General features: G+C 40.4%; 1 protein-coding gene across 1 annotated transcript in view; it reads left to right on the forward strand.

Annotated features, from left to right (window-relative positions):
* Positions 1-7,353: 7,353 nt before the first annotated feature.
* GMCL1 (germ cell-less 1, spermatogenesis associated) overlaps positions 7,354-19,010 on the forward strand; it is a 28,783-nt gene continuing 17,126 nt past the window's right edge. The window contains exons 1-7 of the mRNA XM_036748089.1: positions 7,354-7,744; positions 9,952-10,075; positions 12,765-12,861; positions 13,956-14,053; positions 15,652-15,764; positions 16,475-16,540; positions 18,736-18,820. Of these exons, the coding sequence (XP_036603984.1) occupies positions 7,491-7,744; positions 9,952-10,075; positions 12,765-12,861; positions 13,956-14,053; positions 15,652-15,764; positions 16,475-16,540; positions 18,736-18,820 (837 nt within the window). The 5' untranslated portion in view covers positions 7,354-7,490. The remainder of the gene's footprint in view (positions 7,745-9,951; positions 10,076-12,764; positions 12,862-13,955; positions 14,054-15,651; positions 15,765-16,474; positions 16,541-18,735; positions 18,821-19,010) is intronic.

Genomic DNA, 19,010 nt, shown 5'->3' on the forward strand with positions numbered 1-19,010 from the left:
GTCTGAAATAACATACCTACTAAAGCACTTAATTTACTCTTTGGACAATAATTATGTACTGGAGAATCTAGTAATCAATCACATTTGCTTCTTTTGTCCAGTCTATAACGTCTATTGTGCTTTAGATAGGTGGAAAACAACGATTTTTTAAATTTGGTGATAGAAGCCTTTTAAAAGTGTCTAAGCTGCTGATGTATTTATAGTACATTGTTAATCATTTTGACTAATAATAGAGACCAATGGTACAGAAACTCTCAAAGAGCATATAATTGCTAAGTCAGTTTTATGTGGGTGCAGCATACACAGCTAGAGGTGGCAGGCTCTCCCATCCCTACTGCCAGGGTGGAAAATAGTGGGGAGAATTGGCAGAGTTGGTGGCAGTAGCCTCCAAGGCCCCAGATGGCTTGTTAGCTGCCTGGTGCCTAGGGGGGTCCACTAAAGCATTAGTGTCAAGCTCAATGCATATTGACTTAGTTTTAAAATGTAATATTATCTGTTTTATTGTATTTATATTTTTATTTTGTTGTGTTTCTCAATTATGTTTTCATTTGGTTCCAGCCTCAGGTTGCCTGTGACCTAGGGCAGCAAAGGCTATAGGTCTAAGGGGGCTACAACACCACAGAGCCCTAAGTCACCACAAAAATTTATGACTCCTCCCCTGCCACAATTTCTCAAATGTTAGCCCTTTGTTATGGGTACTCACAAAAAGAAGTGGGCCTGGGTTCATTTCGGGATATTTCTCCCTATGCTTGCTTATAGCCCCACTCAGAACATCTGGAAAAATCACTAACAGTAAGGGGGCAGTATAAGTACAGTAAAAAATTGAAGGGATTCTAGCGTCAAAGGATCTGGATTCAAATCCCACTTCTAACTGTGTGAACTTGGACAAATACATTTAACCTCTATGGGTTTCAGTTCTCATTTATAAGATAAGAAGCCTCTAAGGTTCCTTCCAGGTTGATGATGCTATTTCTATTTCTACAACATCTCTCATGGATGTCCCCTCCTCCTCAGGCCCTCATCGCCTCTCACCTGAGCTATTGCAAAAATTTCCTTATTGATCTCCCTAAAGCCCCTCCACTTAGTCACTAGGCTGACTTTTCTAAATTGTCACTCCCTTGCTCAACAAATTCCAGTGATTCCCTATTACCTCCAAGATCACCTACAAAAATCTCTTCTTAGCCTGGACCCTTCCTACCTTTCTAGTTTTCTTAGACTCATCCTTGTACTTGGTCATCTCATCAAATAGGACTACTTGCTGCTCCTTAAACACAACACTCCGTATCTCCCAATATCTCTGCCTTTGCATTGACTTTGCATTCCTCTTCAGATCCCTTTCTTGGAATCCCAGATTTCTTTCAGGACTCAGTTCAAGCAACACCTTGGATTAGAGCCCTCACCTGATCCCCACTTTCCCCCACCCCCTCTCCAAACTACCTTGTATTTACTTTGTATATATTCTTTATATTCTCATAGGTATATGTATGTATGTGTGTGTATATGTGTGCATATATGTATATAGTCTTTCTCTATATATGTATATAGTCTTCCCCCATTAGAATGTAAGTTCCTGGAGGAAAGGCAAGCGTTTCACTTTCGTCTTTGTATCCTCAGGACTTAACCTAGTACCAGTGTGGTAGGTGAAAGTTGAAATGACTAAGAAACAAAGGTCCTGATCTTCCAAGCATATCAATTTATTAAGCAATGCATGGCAATTGCCCAACAAATCAGGACCAGTTCCCTTCCTCAGCTTTGGTCCTGGGCCCTGAATACAAGTTACAGACTCATACGTTAAAAACAATCAAATAAAGCCAGTTAATTGAAAGGAAACTATATAATATTAGGTAATGTGATTTCTAATTATATGAAAGATCAGGGATTTTCCATGTTGGGAAGGGGAGAGTATACAGGTGCAATTCACTGAATTCAGAAAAAGAGATTTCCCACTCCCCACCAAGTATCTGGGAACAATCAAAGAAACACAAGCAATAACTGATTAGTATGGAGCTACTTTTCAGATACATATGGGTTGCTTGAGATGTATAATTGTGAGCCAACTCTTTGCATCAGTCTTTGGATCTGACTGGGTTTCTGGTCAGTATAACTTAAATCTTCAGTTAAAGGTCTCTAAGCTGGGAGATGTGGTCTAGCTTCCTAGCCACATACCACAGGGCTAGGTTCAACCAATAAAATAAGGTTTTCTCTCAATTCCCACAACTGAATAAAAATTTCTCATAAGATAGATATAGGACTAAACCCAAAATTGAATAGAAAGGAAACAGAGCTAGCTCCAGAATTGAGTTACAAGATGTAGTTAGTGGGGTTCACTCAATTCCACTTGCTGTCCTAATCCCCCCAATTCCCTCACCAGGCACATAGTAAGTACTGTGGCATTTAAAAAGTTCGAGAGACATCATTTCTTGGTAATTAGTCATTTTATTAATAATGCTAGCATTTTATTAATAATGCTAGCATTATAAAAGGTCAATGACACTCTTGAATGCCAAAGACAATCATGGCTTCAAGCCCTTGGAAGAGGGGTGTTCCTGAGGGTGTTAAGCAACTCTGATTGGTTAACAATTAATGAGAGAATGAGTATTACAATGAGGGGCTGGACCTAATGAACTTTGATTGCATAATTTGCTTATAAGTTACCCACAGTTAGGGACAATCTATTCAAAGAATTTATCCCTGTCAAATCTGAGTAGAGCACAATGGCTTCCACACCTGGGTGGGGTCTGAATAAGATTATTATTATTATTATAAGAAATGGGGATGATATGGACTTCGTAACAACCTGGAAAAACCCACACGACATAATGCTGAGTGAGCGGAGCAGAGCCAGGAGAACATTGTACACAACCACAGATATATGGATTCCGTGAGGACCAACCCTGACATACTTCGCTCTTCTCAGCAACGTAAGGTGCAAGGACAACTCCAGGGGACTCACAATGGAGAATGCTATCTTCAGACAGAGGAAAGAACTATGAAGTTTGACTTCAGATTGAGGCACACTTCATGCTCGCATTTTTTCTTTTTTGTTTTTGTTTTTGGGTTTGTTTTTTTTTTTGGTTCTGTCTCTTCTTTCTCATGATTCATTCCATTAGTCATAATTCTTCTCCACAACTTGACTAGTGCATAAATTAATTCAATGCGAAGTTATACATGGTAGTTATATGAGATTCCATGCCGTCTTGGGGAGGGAGCGGGGAGGGAGGGGAGAAAATCTGGAACTCAAAATTATGTAGAACCGTGTGTGGTAAACTAAAAATAAAAAAATATAAAAAAAATAAGGAAATAAAAAAAGAAAGTTAATCCAATCTCATCAGCAATCTCTTTAACAGAGAGTGAACTTTCTGATATAAAGACCTTAGAGAAAGGGGGAACTCTGTATCTCTCCAAATCATTGGTTGTTATTCATTTCTCTCAGTGCTTACGAATAAATGCTTGTTGGTTAATGGAAACCAACCTCCTTTACTAACACATTTCATGAAATTACTGGAAAATCATAAAAATTAAAATTAGAGCCCAACACAGACCCCTTAAGACCATAGGGACCATCCAGTGAGCAACATCTTCTAAACTGTATAAATCCAGTCATTTACATTCCATAATAGACAAACAGTCCCCTGGGTGCTCCTTTCTCTTGTCTCTCTTCACTAACTTTCCTCTACAATTTTGTATGACTCCTACAGAGCAATGGCCAGGTATTGCTTTTAGACAATGGCAGAATTCTATGCAGATCTTTCTGTGTTGTTGGGTGCAGGTTGTTGCCACCACAATGGGAAAGGCCCCCAAGAGCTCTCCTATCTGGCAAAAATGGTAAGGAGATTTAAGTATAGCGACTTACAGGGCGTGTGCTGGGTTGTTAAAATTTTAGTGTTAGGGTTAGAACCTTAGAAATTGACAATCAGTACAAATCTGCTAGGTGGTACAGTGGATAGAGTACCAGGCCTGGGGTAAGTCTTATTTATCTTCCTGAGTAGACATATGGCCTCAGATACTTCCTAGCTATGTAACTCTGGGCAAGTCACTTAGCCCTGTTTGGCTCAGTTTCCTCATCTGTAAAATGAGCTGCAGAAGGAAATGGCAAACCAGTCCAGTATCATTGCCAAATGGGGTCCTGAAGAGTCAGACCTGACTGAAAAGACCCAATAACAAAAAATCTGGGCTTGATTTGTTTTGGTGATTATCTAGGACTTAAGTTAACAATGCAGTTTAAACTTAAAAGTATATGTGCATACATTTTCTGATTCTCTCAACCTTTAGAGACCAGGTTCCATCACATCACATCACATCTCTGTATTGCTCTATAAGCACTCCTTGAGCTCAGCAAGAGTCTAGTAGAAGGCCCAAGGAACAAAGACATCGCCAGACAGGACACTGATAAGAACTGGCATGTATATAGCTCTTTTAAGGTTTGTTAAGTGCTTAATACCCATCACCTCATTTAAGCCTCATGACACCTCTGGGGGACTACAAACCTTGATGTCCTCCTTCCCTCCTCTGGTATCTGGAAGGGGTGTTCCCCCCAGCAAAGGGTTCACTCTCCATTTGTTTGGGAGTAAAAATGACTTCCAATTTAGGATCGTAGACCTAGAGCTGGACGGAGCCTCAGAGGCTGTATGATTGGATAGAGGGCTGCATTTGGAGTGACAAGAGACCTGGGTTGGACTTCCACCTCAGGCACTTGGTTGCTCTTGTGACCCTAGGCACATCACCTGATTTCTCTGGGCCTCAGCTCCTTCTCTGTAAAATAAGAGGTTTGGACTTAGAAGTCACTTCTAAGATCCTAACCAGCTCTAAATCAATGATTCAACCCTGCATTTCACTGTGAGGAAGCTGAAGCCTCGGGAGGTTTCATCAGGTCCTCTCATCCCAGAGGCAGTCTCTTCTTAAATAGTTAAGTATTTCTCTTTGGCAACTGAATGTGATTATTCAGATCACCCTGGGATTGGGGGTATGGATGAGAAGTGGGAAGGGAAGCAGATTTTTTTCTAAGGCCTAAACATGTATTCCCTCAGGGGTTATCATTTTGACAGGGTAGAAAGGAAGGACAAAAGATTTCCACTATATAGTCATGGAATATTACCTCTTCTAACTTCTCCATGTTACTGAAAAGGCCACTATAGACAAAACAGAAGTGGTTCACAACATAGCTAGTGGCAGGGGTCTGATTTGAACTCTAGTCTCCTGGTGCCAACCTGGTGTTCTTTCTACAATATCACAATGCCTGTCAATGAAGGCTGAAGAATAGACTTGTGTCTCTGAGGACAAGCCCAGCCAAGCTAGGAAAGGCCCTTTACCAGAGGATTGGTCTCTAGGGACATGAAATCTGGGGGACTATATCAACTCATGAAGCAATTTACCAAAGCCTGATTTACTGAAGAATTGTGATGTTTACTCATGGGAAGAGCATCCACATTGATAAAGGTTATGTATCTTTTATTTATGTAAAGGTCTAGACCAGGGGTGGGGACAAATCCCCTTGTTCTGTGAAGTTTGGCTTCAGTCAAAAGGCCTCAACTTGAGGACCTCTAGGGCCACAGGTGGCCTCAAGGCTGCAGGTTCCCCACCCCTGGGGAATATAACATTTTACCCAATCAACAAGTATTAATAAAACTTAACGTAAGTCATAGGACCTCTCTCAGCTTTGGTTTTCTTTTTCATTAAATGATGTAATTGGATTAAGTGATCACTAAGGTTCCTTTTCACTCTAAAGCCTAAGATCCCAACATATAGGGCTTGTCAAGAGAGGCACTGTGTTTGTATAAAGAGAAGAAGAGTTATAAAACCTGGAAACAAGGATAAGGTTTTGTCATTTAATGGCCAAGAAAACTCCAAATGGGGTCACAAAGAGTTAGACACCACTGATAGAACTCAACAAAAACAACAAAATGACTTTAGACAAGTCACTTCATAGAGTTACTGGCATGTCTCTAGGACTCAGTAAAATGAGGAGCTTTGACTGGATAATATTTAAGGTTACTTCCAGCTTGAAACCCCATGATCTCAAGTGTCTTCGTTTTGGGGTATTAATTTCCCTATCTGTATAATGACGAGGTCTTTAACAGAAAAAAACACTGATTTTGAAGTTGGAGGATAGGGATTCAAAGCTGACTCCACCGCTTACCTTCCTCTGTTACTCTTCGGTAACAAAAACCAAATCCTGACTCCACCTTACCTGTTTTCTCTTAAAATAAGGCAAGCTGGATGTAACTAGATTGACCTTTACTTTCTAAGTTTAAAAGCTACAACTATAATAAATAAATTGAGGATTGTAACCTTCCGGCCTCTAAATTCTGTGGTCTCCTTATTTTATCTGTTGAGGCCTCATTTACTTCGCTGGTAAAAAAAAAAAAAAAAGAGGCTGGATTAGCTCTTCTCCAAGGTCCTGTCCGGCTCTAGGTCCTATGGTGCCTCGTCCCAAGGATTTTGAGTTCGTCTGCAGAGGTAGGCTGGCATGGTGAGCAGAAGACCTCAGGAGTCAGGCGTCCCGGGCTCGAGCCTCTCTGCAAGGCACTCACCAGCTGTGGGTCTTTGGGCAAGTCATCCTAGAGGTTCATTGGACCTTCTCTAGGAGACTCAGTTTCCCTCTCTGTAAAATGAGAGCGCTGGGCTTGAGGACTCTAAGGTTCCCCTAAACAGGGAAATACAGGCAAATGATGACTTTGGGCTCGACATTCAATTCCACGCAAAGAGCTAAAAAATCAATTCGCAGAGGCTCCAGAATGTACCGCGGGCCCCCTACCCGAGGCTCAGGGCAGCTGGGACGGAGAAGGAGCTCCTGTCTTCCCTCCCTTCTTCTCTTCCCTCCCAGGTCATTCTTTCTCCCTCCCTCTTTTCCTCCCCACTTCTCTCTTTTCTTTTTCCCTCCCTCTTTTTCTCCCTCCCTAAGTCGCTCTCTTCCTCCTCTTCCCCTCCCCTTCTCACTCCTCTTGCCCCACCCTCTCGCCCCTCCCCTTCCTCTCTCCCTCCCCTCTCGCTCCTCCCTCCCTATCTCTCTTGCTCCTGTCTTGTCGGTCTGTTTCTCCTTCTTGCTCCTCCCCTTTTCCTTCCTTCCTCTTTCTCCCCACTCCCCTTGCCCTCGTCCCTCCCCTACCTCCTCGCTCCTTCCTTCCTCCTTCCCTCCCCCTCCACGCCCAGGGCACGCCCCTCCCCCGCCTAAGCTCTCCTCCTCCATCCAACGCCGGCCCGCCCGAGCCCGTAGCGGTGGGTAGAGGTAGGGCAGAGCGCGCATGCGCAGGGTCCGGTTGTGAGGGGCGGGGCGAGGCCGGGCGGGGCGGGGCGGAGCGGGGCGGGGCCCCGCGGGAGGCGGGTCGAGCCGAGCGCTGCGGGGCGACAATGGACGCGGCGGTTGTGGCTGAGGAGTAGTTTCCGTGAGGGCGCAGGGGTCCGGGCGGCAGGGACCGGACCATGTATAGGGCGCCGCGCGCTCCCTGAGGCGGGGTGCCGGCGCTGGAGCCGGCGGAGTCACCGCGCAGCCCATGGGCTCGTTGAGCAGCCGGGTGCTGCGCCGAGGCGGGAGCCGGGCCGTCCAGGAGCGGGGCTCCGAGGCGGGCGGCGCGGCGGGGCCGGGCGGCGGGGGCCTCCGGGGGAGCGCCTGCTACTGCCGGGGCGGCCGCAAGCGCAAGCGCAGCAGCGGCTCCTTCTGCTACTGCGAGCCCGGCTCGGAGGACGAGGACTACGAGGACGAAGACGAGGGGGACGAGCAGGAGCGGCTCCTCAACACCCCCCGCAGGTGCGCCCCCTGAGCCCCCCAACCTCCCCTTCCCCGCCCTCCCTCGGGGGGCAGAGCCCGCGGCGGGGGCGCCCGGGGCTTCTTCCTCCGGGGTCCGCCTGGTCAAATATGTTGACACCTGTAATGGAAGAGAATTGGTTTCTGTTGTAACCCGGGGCATTTTACTACCATTATTGGGAGGAGGGTCCGTAGGCTTCCACCGGGCTGCCAGAGGTGTTGAGGAGTCCCCTCTCCCCCAAATGTGCTAGAACTTCCTCATTTCACAGAAACTGAGGCCCAGGGAGGAAATGACTTGCTTAAGATCACCGGGTCAGTGCCATCTGTCCCGGGCTGGTGAAAGAGCAGACTTGGAATCGGGACAGTCTGGGTGCCAGTTTTGCCACCGTAGACAAGTCATTAACTCTCCCTGGGCCTCAGTGTCCTTATCTGCAATACCTGAACCCCCAACCTCAAAGAGCTGTTGTGAAGAAAAGCCCTTTGTCGGTCTTAAAGCCCTAATGGAAGTTATCTCGTTCTCATTTTACAGAGGAAAAATCGAGACCTCTGCAGGGAAAGTCACTTGTCCGAGGTCACTCTGGTATCAAGAACTTGAACCCAGATCTCCTGACTCAAAGATAGTGTTCTTTTCTCTCTGGAGAAAGGAAGGATTGCGTTGGGGAGAAAAAAATCGATGAGTTTTGAGTGAGAAAAACCAGGGCTTACATCCTGGCTAGTTACTTAGTTGGACGAGGTCACTGACTTCTCTGCTCTGGGCCTCAGTTTCCTCATCTGTAAAATGAGGGGGTTGGGCTAAAAAAATCATTCAGGTCCCTTTCGGCTCTGAATCCTGTAATTTCATGAACCTGATTGTGTTAGTATATTACAGAGGAAAGAACTGCCAGGCTGTTATTACAGTGTGCTAGTAATTGCCCAAGCTGAGGGAAACGCCAAGTCAATGCATGAATCTCCTCATAAAACATTTTAACACCGACCTTGTTTAATCACCATGTAATGTATTTTTGTCTTACTAGAGTGGGTGTCTGTAGAATAACCAGCTATTCATCAGGTTGCCTTTAATAGTTCACAAATACAATTTTAGATATCTAGCCATGCAACCCTGTCACCCCCTCACTGGAAGAGGAAAATCTGGGACAATTATCCTTTACCAAGGTGCTCTGTTTATGTTGCTAGCCACAAATTATTAGTGACGTCTCCGAAATATTAATTTATTTCAAAGCCTTTGCTACTTATAAGTTGTTGACTGCATACAGGTGTTGTGAGTGTTTACTTCCTGCTTAGTTATTTTGAAAACAAATATGTTTATGGTTAACAGCTTAAGGTCCCAGGGGCTTCTGAATTCATGGTATGATTGATTGCTGACAAGTAAAGAATATAATGTAAAACAGATAGAAGGGTACAGGCCCATCCAACTTTGAGAACGGAAGAGAGGCTGTGTAACCCAACCTCTTTATAGCCAAAATTCAAAGTCCTAAAGTCCTAAAGATAGTTAGTAGCAGAACGGATGGGGCCACCTTGTCACAAAGTGGTTTTTAAAGAATTACACTCCTGGTTTAATTTTGTTTGTTTGCTTTAACTTCTCAAATAGGAAATGAAATACCACATGAGTGATCAAAAAGTGATGGATAGGCCTCTGCCAAGGCCTCTTGCCAGTTGATTGCACCTTGAGGCAGCAGCCTTTATGGCCCTTTGGTCTTTTTTTCCTTCAACAAAGGAACATTTTTTTACTAAAAGTCATTTTAATTACTTTCTCCTTTTTGTTGCAGAAGTAAAATACAGCATAAATGTCAATCAGCAAACCTGTGAGATGCTAGTTACTGGGAATATAAATCATCATAAGCAGTATTGAAATAATTCTTAAGTGATGCTCCCCAAGTAAATTAAAGTTGTTGATACATCTTGACCTTTTGTACATTTTATTCTCAGAATCTCAGATTAGAATTGTTCAAAAAAGGAATGAGCTTCTGCAGTAATTCTTGGGTTTTCAATTACTGGAGGTCTTCAAGGAAAGGCTTAATGACCACTTGTTGGGCATAGGTCATAAAGAAGGCTCTTATTGTAGAGGACTAGATAACCTCTTGAGGTTGTCAGATGCACAAAAAAAATTTCAAAAATTTGAGACATAGGTGAGCATGTCTGAAGTTTGCACTCAAGTGTTATGCCTATACATAACTTTGTGATTTGTTTTGGTTTTTTTTTTGCCTCCCCAGGAAAAAATTAAAAAGTACATCCAAGTATATTTATCAGACTTTATTTTTGAATGGGGAAAATAGTGACATTAAGATTTGTGCTCTAGGAGAAGAATGGAGCTTACACAAAATATACTTGTGTCAGGTAAGTATTCTGTTTATCCAAATGATCTAGAGTTAATCAAATTTAGTTTATTCTAAAACTTCTCATTGTTTATAGTAATGATCTTTTTCATGGGTAATAATTGTTCATAGAATCCAGTAGTCTTATTGAAAAACTGTCTGATTGAAAAACTATTTCTTCCAATTTAGTTACTTATGCAGAGCCTTCAAAAAAAAGTCTTATGTTTTAACTTAACCCATAAGCTAGAAAAGATTTGGACATTTTTTTCATTGTTAAACTAGTGCTGCCTCTATCGTTAGCGCAATAATTTATTTTATTAGACGTTCCTTCAGTAAGAAGGGGAAGGTGTAGAATAGAGGAGTAGGAAGAAAAGTGTGTATACTAACTAAAGTTAGGGTGGCTAAAAATGTGTATGTTTGGCTTGTTAAAATTATTGTTGACTCAGCATATTATCTCCCTCCCGAAATATATTAGATAGTGTAAATTTGTTATAAAATATAGGAAGCTACACCAGTAATAATCAATTTATATGATGCAATAAGGTTAGCAAAATACTCTTCTTAAAATAATTCCTAATCCTATCCCTATTTTACAGGCAAGTAAACCAAACTTTAAGTTAAATTACTTCCCCAGGGTTCCCATAAGTATTAGGTGTTCAGTGCAAGCATTGACCCCAAGTCTTCCCCAACTCTCAGTATACACATTATTTACATTAAGTCAAGCTGCCTTTGTGCATGGCCTTTTAATAATCTAAGTTACTTAGCTTTACATGATAGTACTTTATATTTATATAGTACTTTTCATGGATCACTTTATCTTGAAGAGTATCCAGAGAAAAGGACATCCAGGATGGTGAAGGTTGCCTTGAGTGCCTGACATATGAATATGAGTTGAGGGATGACCTGGGAGGTAGGACCTGATAGCTGAAGACGTGCTCTTGTGTGGAGAAGGGATTAGATTTGTTATTTTTGACTCCAGAGGCAAGAACAGTAGATACAAAGAGGCAAATTTGGGCTAGAAAAAATTTCCCAAATATTGGAACTGTACAAAATTGCATTGGGCCGCCCCGGGAGGTGCTGGCTTTCCTCTCCTTATAGGCCTTCAAGCAGAGGTTGGATGGCCACTTCTCAAGTATGTTATAAAGGGGATTCTTTTTGTGTATGAGTTGTACTAGATGGGCCTTGAAGTTCCTTCCAGTCTTCAAATCCTGTGATTTTGGGATCTTGGTAACAGTTCTCTAAAATAAATAGTGAAAATGCCATGAATGAATGAATGAAAAAAGCATTTCTTAGGCTTTCTTACTGTGCTAATGCTGAGGATACAAATAGAAAAGACAGTCCCAGCTCTTGAGGAGCTCACATACTAATAGAAGAGAGAAGACATCAGGAAGGTTTCAGCAGTCACATGGGAGGGTCCTATGGGTCTTAGAATGCAAAAGCCAAAGCCTCTTTTTTAATACCATTCCACTCATAAAATCATGTCCATTTCTGATGTTGAGCCATTTGACAGTGCCAAGGACTTTGCTGCCAAAAGCTGTTCTCTTCTAGGTCTTTAATAGCTATGGCTGCAGCACCTGGAGGAGCAGTCACCAGGCTGCTTGTCCACAGAGGGTTACTGTCCAGGACAATAGCTGATGGCACTGGGCTAAGGTTCTTGGGTTCAGGGTTCTGGGTTGTCTCCATTGGAGTCTGAGAGGAGATGGGAGTGATAGTGGTTTGACTTGTCTGGGACATGTTGCCCCCCGTCTCTCCCTCAGGCTGCGTTGCTACTTGAACTAGAACGTTCACCTGCTCTGTGAGTGGCAGTTAGTTGGAATATCTGGTCCCTTCCACACAGGAGCTACGTTCTTGAACGATGGCTAGGAGCATCGGTCTGAAAGTGGGACCCAGTGGTATGGGGGAGGGGGGGAGGGGGGAAGAGATATTATACCGCTCTCAGGGCTATTGTGTTTGTCTGCCTGTTGGTGGCAGTTAGCTAGCAGTTGGTGGTGGTGGTGGTGACAAGGAGTGGGCCCTATCTCCATGATGACCTTTCCCCCTAGGCATTTAAGGTTGCTTAGCTCTCCAGTGATAGTTAGAGTCAGGAAGATCTGAGTTCAAATTGAGCCTCAGAAACTTAACTACCTCTGTGACTCTAGGCAAGTCACTTAACTTCCGTCTACCTTAGTTTCCTCAACTGTAAAGTGAGGACAATAGCAGCATCTGCCTCCTAGGGTTATTGTGAAGCTTAAATGAGATAGTATTTGCAAAGCACTTAGCACAGTGCCTGGCAATAGTAGGCACTTCAAAATATTCATTTCCTTACCCTTCTCTTCTATCCCCCTTCCCTTCAGTGATGGCTGCAGGTTTAATAGGGATTATATTGACCTGGTACCCCCAAAATGAGATCTCTAATGGAAAAAAATATAGATTTGTACTACAAGATAATGTGCTTATAAGTTGCATTTAAGTTTTATATAAGCCAGGTTCGAAGGGTGAAATGCATTACACATTTGGATGCATTATTTATCTTCCCTGTTTTGCAGATGAGGAGATTAATATTCAGAGAGATAACATGATTTGCCCAAGGTCATTGAGAGCCAAGACTGTAACTCAGAACCCAACTGCTGGTCCACTGTTCTTTGAATATACTATACTTGTCTATCTATACCTATACTTAACTATATGTTGTTAATCTTTGAGATCTAATTTGAATGTTTTGTATTTTATAGTCTGGCTACTTTTCCAGTATGTTTAGTGGGTCTTGGAAAGAATCAAGCATGAATACTATTGAACTGGAGATTCCTGACCAAAATATTGATGTAGAAGGTAAAGAAATTTTTTTCCCCTAAATATGATCAATTTATCTGAAGCCAGTAAGTCTTAAAATCTTTTTTTCTTCTATGCCTAGCTTATAATAAGCATTTGATAACTTTTGTTAAAGTCTGAGCGTTCTGTGAGAATATTCCCATTTTAAAAGAGAAGCTTATTAACCCAAACAGATCTTCTTAGTGGAAAGTATGCCCCAACTTACATGTTTTTCCTACTTCTTGTGATTCTGTCTGCACAATGCCAAAAGAACAGATCATCAATTTGACTTCTTACATCTGTCTGTGACAGTCTTAGTGATATAAAAGAAGCTCATAAGGACAGAGAATTTAAAATAAATCTGTCTGTTATCTTGAATTATAATTACATTTTTATTATATGGTTACTTTGCTGGTATGCCTCCTTTTTATTGTTATGTTTAGATCCCTCTCTTCTCCCTGTCCACTTCTGTCTGTCCATCTCGCTTGTTTGCTGCCATCTAATCCAGTTATTCACTAGTAGATGGAGCCAGGACAAGGTGGTGATTAGCCCTTTGTGGGTGTCTTAAATCCAGACTCCTTAATATGTTAATCTTAGCTGGTTGAGTTTGACCTATGCTGGGGAAGTTCTACTAACTTGTGCCAGATATTAACTTGCAAATTTGTTTGGTCTGTCTTTAAATTATCACCACTAAAGATAACAGATTATTAGCACTTTGGATAGTTACACTTGTTTTAGATGCTTTATTATACTAGAATAATAATAGTTAACATTTTAAAATTTACAAAACTGCTTTGGTATATTCTCCTTTGATCATATCCAACCTGTGAGGTAGATGCTATTTTTATCCCTATTTTACAGATAAGGAAACTGTAGCTGAGAAGGTTTAATTAACTTGTCCAGGGTCACACAGCAAGTAAGTGTCTGAAATGGAATTTGAATCCAGGCCTTCCTTAGTTCCAATCTAGCATTCTGTCCTATCGTGTCAAGATTAACTCTTTCAAGTCTTGACTTTGCTTGTGACATTTAGTCTTTAGTTGTTTTCAATGTTACAAAACAGATGGTGAAATTTATAATTGCTCTTTGGCATTTTTAATATATACATTTAATTTCAGCACTGCAGGTGGCATTTGGCTCTTTATATCGAGATGATGTCTTAATAAAGCCCAGCCGAGTTATTGCCATTTTGGCAGCGGCTTGTATGCTGCAGCTGGTAAGTGGCCTGTCCCAATCCAGGATCTGTTACAATATCCTTCTGTGGTTCGATGTATATGTTCTAACATAAAAGGGTGTGAATGCACTGTCTAAATCTTCTTGTGGTTTAGCTAAAAATAAATAATAGTTTTTTCATATCAGAAGTGAGCATATTGCTTGTTTGGCATGAACACTAGCCATAGTTAGTTGTATTATAAAAAAAAATCGTTTAGGTTCAAAAGCTTTTTTATTCCTGGTTTGTCTGATGACTGTCAAGCACATAACTTGTGGTTATCTACTTATAGCCACAAATCACTTTTTCATTCCAAACCTTTTTTTAACTGCTGACACATCATTTACATCAAAATTTCATATGTGTATTTTACTTCTAGTTCTACAATTACTACTGAGTTTGAAATTCTAGTAATTTGTGCATTTTGTTTTTTAACTTTAATGTCTTAGATAACTGTTGTAAATGAAATTAATTTCTACATTAAGTTAACTTATCTTCAATATTTGTTGTTTTCAAAATGTACTTTACACAGTGGTTCTTTCATTAGAAAAAATGTTTTGTACTTTGTAATCCAGATTTTTATTTCAGAGAAAACTATACTTTTTGTGCTTCTGGCCTTTTGTGATATCTGTTCTAAATTTGCTTTCTACATTTAAAAAATATTATTTGTTACTTACACTATGCATTTAAGGTTATTTCAGAAGTTTTTAATTTGAGTGAAAAGTGACAGTAGTATTTTGATATATTGAAGAAAGTTAATAAGCAGTTCATTTTAAACTTTTATGTTAATTTTTTAGCTGAGAAAGAATGTATTTAAACTACTTAAAACAGTAATATTCTGGCATTAAATACTTCAAAAGATAGTTCAGCATATGTACTCTTTCTATTAACATGGATTAAAAAAATGCTTTATAACCTAGTAAATGGATTTCATGGGTTGTGGGAAGCAAAAAAAAAATGCATAATAGCCAGCACTGTTGAAATTAGCTTCTCTGAACTTAACTAGGCTGGTCCTTGGGTTTGTCTTGATACAGCAAAACGTGTTGGGCTCTTAGCCTGAGACAGCTGGCTCTAAGACCTGCCAAGCTTGCACCTTGCTAGCTAGAACAGCTTCAAGCAGTCACAGTTATTTCCATGCCGGTTAAGAAATCAGAGGAGTACTTTAGTATTGGGGGCTTTATAGAAATGCATCTTTCAAATATTGATAGGAATTTTAAATTTCAGCCTCTAGCCTGCCACATTATCAGGTGTCACATGGGGAACAGCCCAAATTTTAGTAGAACAGTTATGAGAATAAATTTGGGGAGTTGGAAAAGACTTAGAAAGGTGAAGGTTAAGAGTTACTGTGCTCATCTCCCGCTTATTGCTTCTCCCTCCCTTGCTTCCCTTCTAATACTTGAAGTATTAAAGGGAATATTGGCTGGATATTTTAAATAGCTCAAAAGTAGCATAATGAAATATTTGCATTAATCTTATGCCTACTGTTGCTCTTAATAGATTTTTTTCCTTTTAGTGGCTTAAGTGTGCTAACATTTAAGAGCAGCACGTTTAAGCTTGTTTTCCCATGTGAAATGGGCATTTCCAGTGCTTATTTATGTTTACAGGATGGTTTAATACAACAGTGTGGTGAGACAATGAAGGAAACAATTAATGTGAAAACTGTATGTGGCTATTACACATCAGCAGGGACCTATGGATTAGATTCTGTAAAGAAAAAGTGAGTTGTCTTCTCTCCTCCAATCCCCCACCCCCTTTGGGATATCAGCTGCTTTGGTCTCTTAAAAGGATGCTTAGTTGGTAAAAGAATGAGGAATTGACAAAATGATAGGAATATAGAATTGCATCACACCTAAGAAAGTGATGCTTAACACATGCTCCTCAAAAGTGTCATCTTTTTATTTTTCTTAGTCTGAAATAAAGTGACCTACTTTTTGTAAAAATATTTGTGTATGTTCAAAGTTATGGTTGCTCTTTAAGATACAGTTAATAAAATTTGTAAATGATGAGATAAAGGAGCTAATGTATATTGTGAAACTTGGCAATCCATGCTTTTTAACCCTTCAAAATTCAAATACTATATTCACATTCAATTTTTAATGGAAGCAGTGGAAATGTGTGAGTCATAACTGATCTGCTCTTAAGTAATTTTTAACACAAGAAAAAATGCTAGGAATGGAATTTTCTCACTCAGTGAAAAATGCTACCATTAATTGAGTCAAGGAAAACTCCCTTAAAAACTTCTGAGAGTAACAGTACTAAATTTCTAGATGTTAGACTAAATAATAGTATCATGTCCTGTAAAAAGTACTATTCTCTGTTTCTGTAATCTTAGATTATATTTATCAAAACTGATAGTCTTTGATGAGAAATTTACTATAAAAATAAATATGTAGCAGTGTACTGATTACAGATTTTAAATAATTTCAGGTGCCTTGAATGGCTTCTAAATAACTTGATGACTCATCAGAGTGTTGATCTTTTCAAAGAACTCAGGTATTTGAATTTTAATTAACTTAAAGATTAAGGATCCTAAAGCATGAATTTAAATTAATATATAGGATTTTTCATTTAGGCATAAATACGTATCGTTTGTGAACAAATATAATATTTTAAGGTAATAAATCTTGGCTTCCTTCCTGAACCATGTAATTGGTATGGAATTTTTTTTTTCACCCTTGTAAGCCCCCCAAGCTGCAAAAGAACTTTAGGGACTCTTCAGCTTTCCCTCCTCCTCTCTACATTGCCAGACTCTGGCAGGTATTTCCAGTCTATCTCTTGAAACTTTTCCCATTGAAAGTGTGTTAAATGACTTGAAAACTTTTGTTAATTTAAAGTTTTTAACAGGTTAGAGTTTGGGGGCCTAATTTAATACTTTTATATTTATTTTAGTGCCTGTGGAAAAATTTCTAAATTAAAAACGTTGGAAAATTTAAGATTTAGATTTATAACAACTTTAAAAAGCTGATAAGGATGACTTAGTAACCTGAATGGCAAGGTTCAAAAGATTTCAACAGAGAAGAGCATTGGGTTGAATCTGAAGAGACAAATGTAAAATCTTTAACTTGGGTTAAAAAAAATCAACTTCACAAATGGTAGATGTATTGAAGAAGAGAAGCAAAGTAGCGTTTTGATGATTTAGGATTTTAGTAAACTGGAAGCTTAAGACGCATAAACAGCATGTTGATGTCTGTTAAAAAAGCTAATGCATAAAAAGAGGTATAATATCTAGGATTAGGGAGTTATTATAATACTATTGAATTGTACCTTGGTGAGGCTACTTCTGGAGAACTGTATTTACTTCTGGGTGCCATATTCTAAAAAGGGCATTAATAAGCTAGGAAGGGTCTAGACCAGGCCTGCACAACCTGAAGCCCACAAGCTGCCTGTGGCACACCATAGGATTTTAGGCGGCTTGCAAAAGATGTAGAGGAAATCTTGTGGTGGGGCTGCAGGTTGTGTAGGCCTGGTCTAGACTCTAGACAAATTCTCTTAATAAAGGGATTTGTTCTGTGAAGTTTGGATTCCGTCAAAGGGCTGCATTTGAGGACCTAGAGGGCCACATGTGGCCTTGAGGCAACAGGTTCCCTACCTCTGGCCTAGAGGAATAAGATCAGGATGGTGAAGGGCCTGGTGATCATTTCACATGAGGGCTGATTAAAGGAGCTGAGAATGTTCAGCTTGGAGGAGAGAAGACTTGGGGGACATCTTGTTAAGTATTTGAAGGCCCTTCACAGGATAGAAGAATTAACATTGTCTTGTCTATACTAGAGGGCAGAGCTTGAAGCAAGGAGTTGGAGGTGGAATACAGGTGAATAAAGAAAATTTCCCAGTAATTAGAGCTATTCAGAAATTGAATGATATATCTCAGGAAATAGCATAATAGAGCAGGAAGAGCACTGGCTGTGGTGTCAGAATACCTGGATTCAATTCTCACCTGCATCTCACCACTTATGTGACCTTGGGCAAGTCATTTAATGTCCCTGAGCCTCAGTTTCCTAATCTGTAAAATAAGGTTGGAATAGATAGACTCTGAGGTACCTTCCAGTTTCAGTAATAATCTAGCTAGCATTTGCATAGTATATAGACCTTGCAAAGTGCTTTACACACATATCATCTCATGATTTAGGCCTTCTAGTGAAAGCCCAATGACCCCTTTCCTCATATATGGAAAAGAGCAGATTGTTCAGGTTTGGGTTGTACTGGACAGCCTCTGAGGTCTCTTCCCACGTTGTGATTGTGTGAAAAGAGCTTGGAATTTACCTTACAGGTGAGGAAACTAAGCCCCAGAGAAGTGCCACCCAGCTGTGTGCAAGGCAATGCAAAGAAAAGTGAAACTGGTCTTGGCCTCTAGGAGCTTGCATTCTGGGGAAGGGAGTGACTTTCTCAGGTTCTCACTGTTCCTAGGTTTGTAAATAGGCTGAGATTTGAACCCAGGTTTTCTAACTCCAAGTCCTACACTCTTTCTGATATTCCTTGCTATCAGAACTTCTCCCTGAGATTTGGTAGGAGAGCAGTTTTGTCAGAATTGTCATAATATTAAATGCTTTTGAAAATTGGTTTTACTCCATTGATCACTCCATTATTATAAAGTAAAGATAGAAAAAGTTTTCCTTCATCTTTTTTATATACCTTTTATTCTGCAACTCTTTATTTTTGAGTAGTTTAATATGGTATTTTATCTTTTCCAGTATAAACCTCATGAAACAGCTGATCTGTTCTTCTAATCTGTTTGTAATGCAAGTGGAAATGGATGTATACACTGCTCTCAAGAAGGTACTGGCCTACTTAAGGATTTCAAGGATTTGTAATTTTGGCAGTTTATCTACTTTCTCACCCATTACAATCCTTGAATGACTTAGATCAAAATGAGATAATGTTTGTAAAGTGCTTTGGAAAGCCTAAGGCACTATATAAATATGAACTATTATTAATTATTATTAAATATGTGCTGCTATTATAATAA

Source organism: Trichosurus vulpecula, chromosome 3 (assembly GCF_011100635.1).
Source record: "Trichosurus vulpecula isolate mTriVul1 chromosome 3, mTriVul1.pri, whole genome shotgun sequence".
NCBI lineage: Eukaryota > Metazoa > Chordata > Mammalia > Diprotodontia > Phalangeridae > Trichosurus > Trichosurus vulpecula.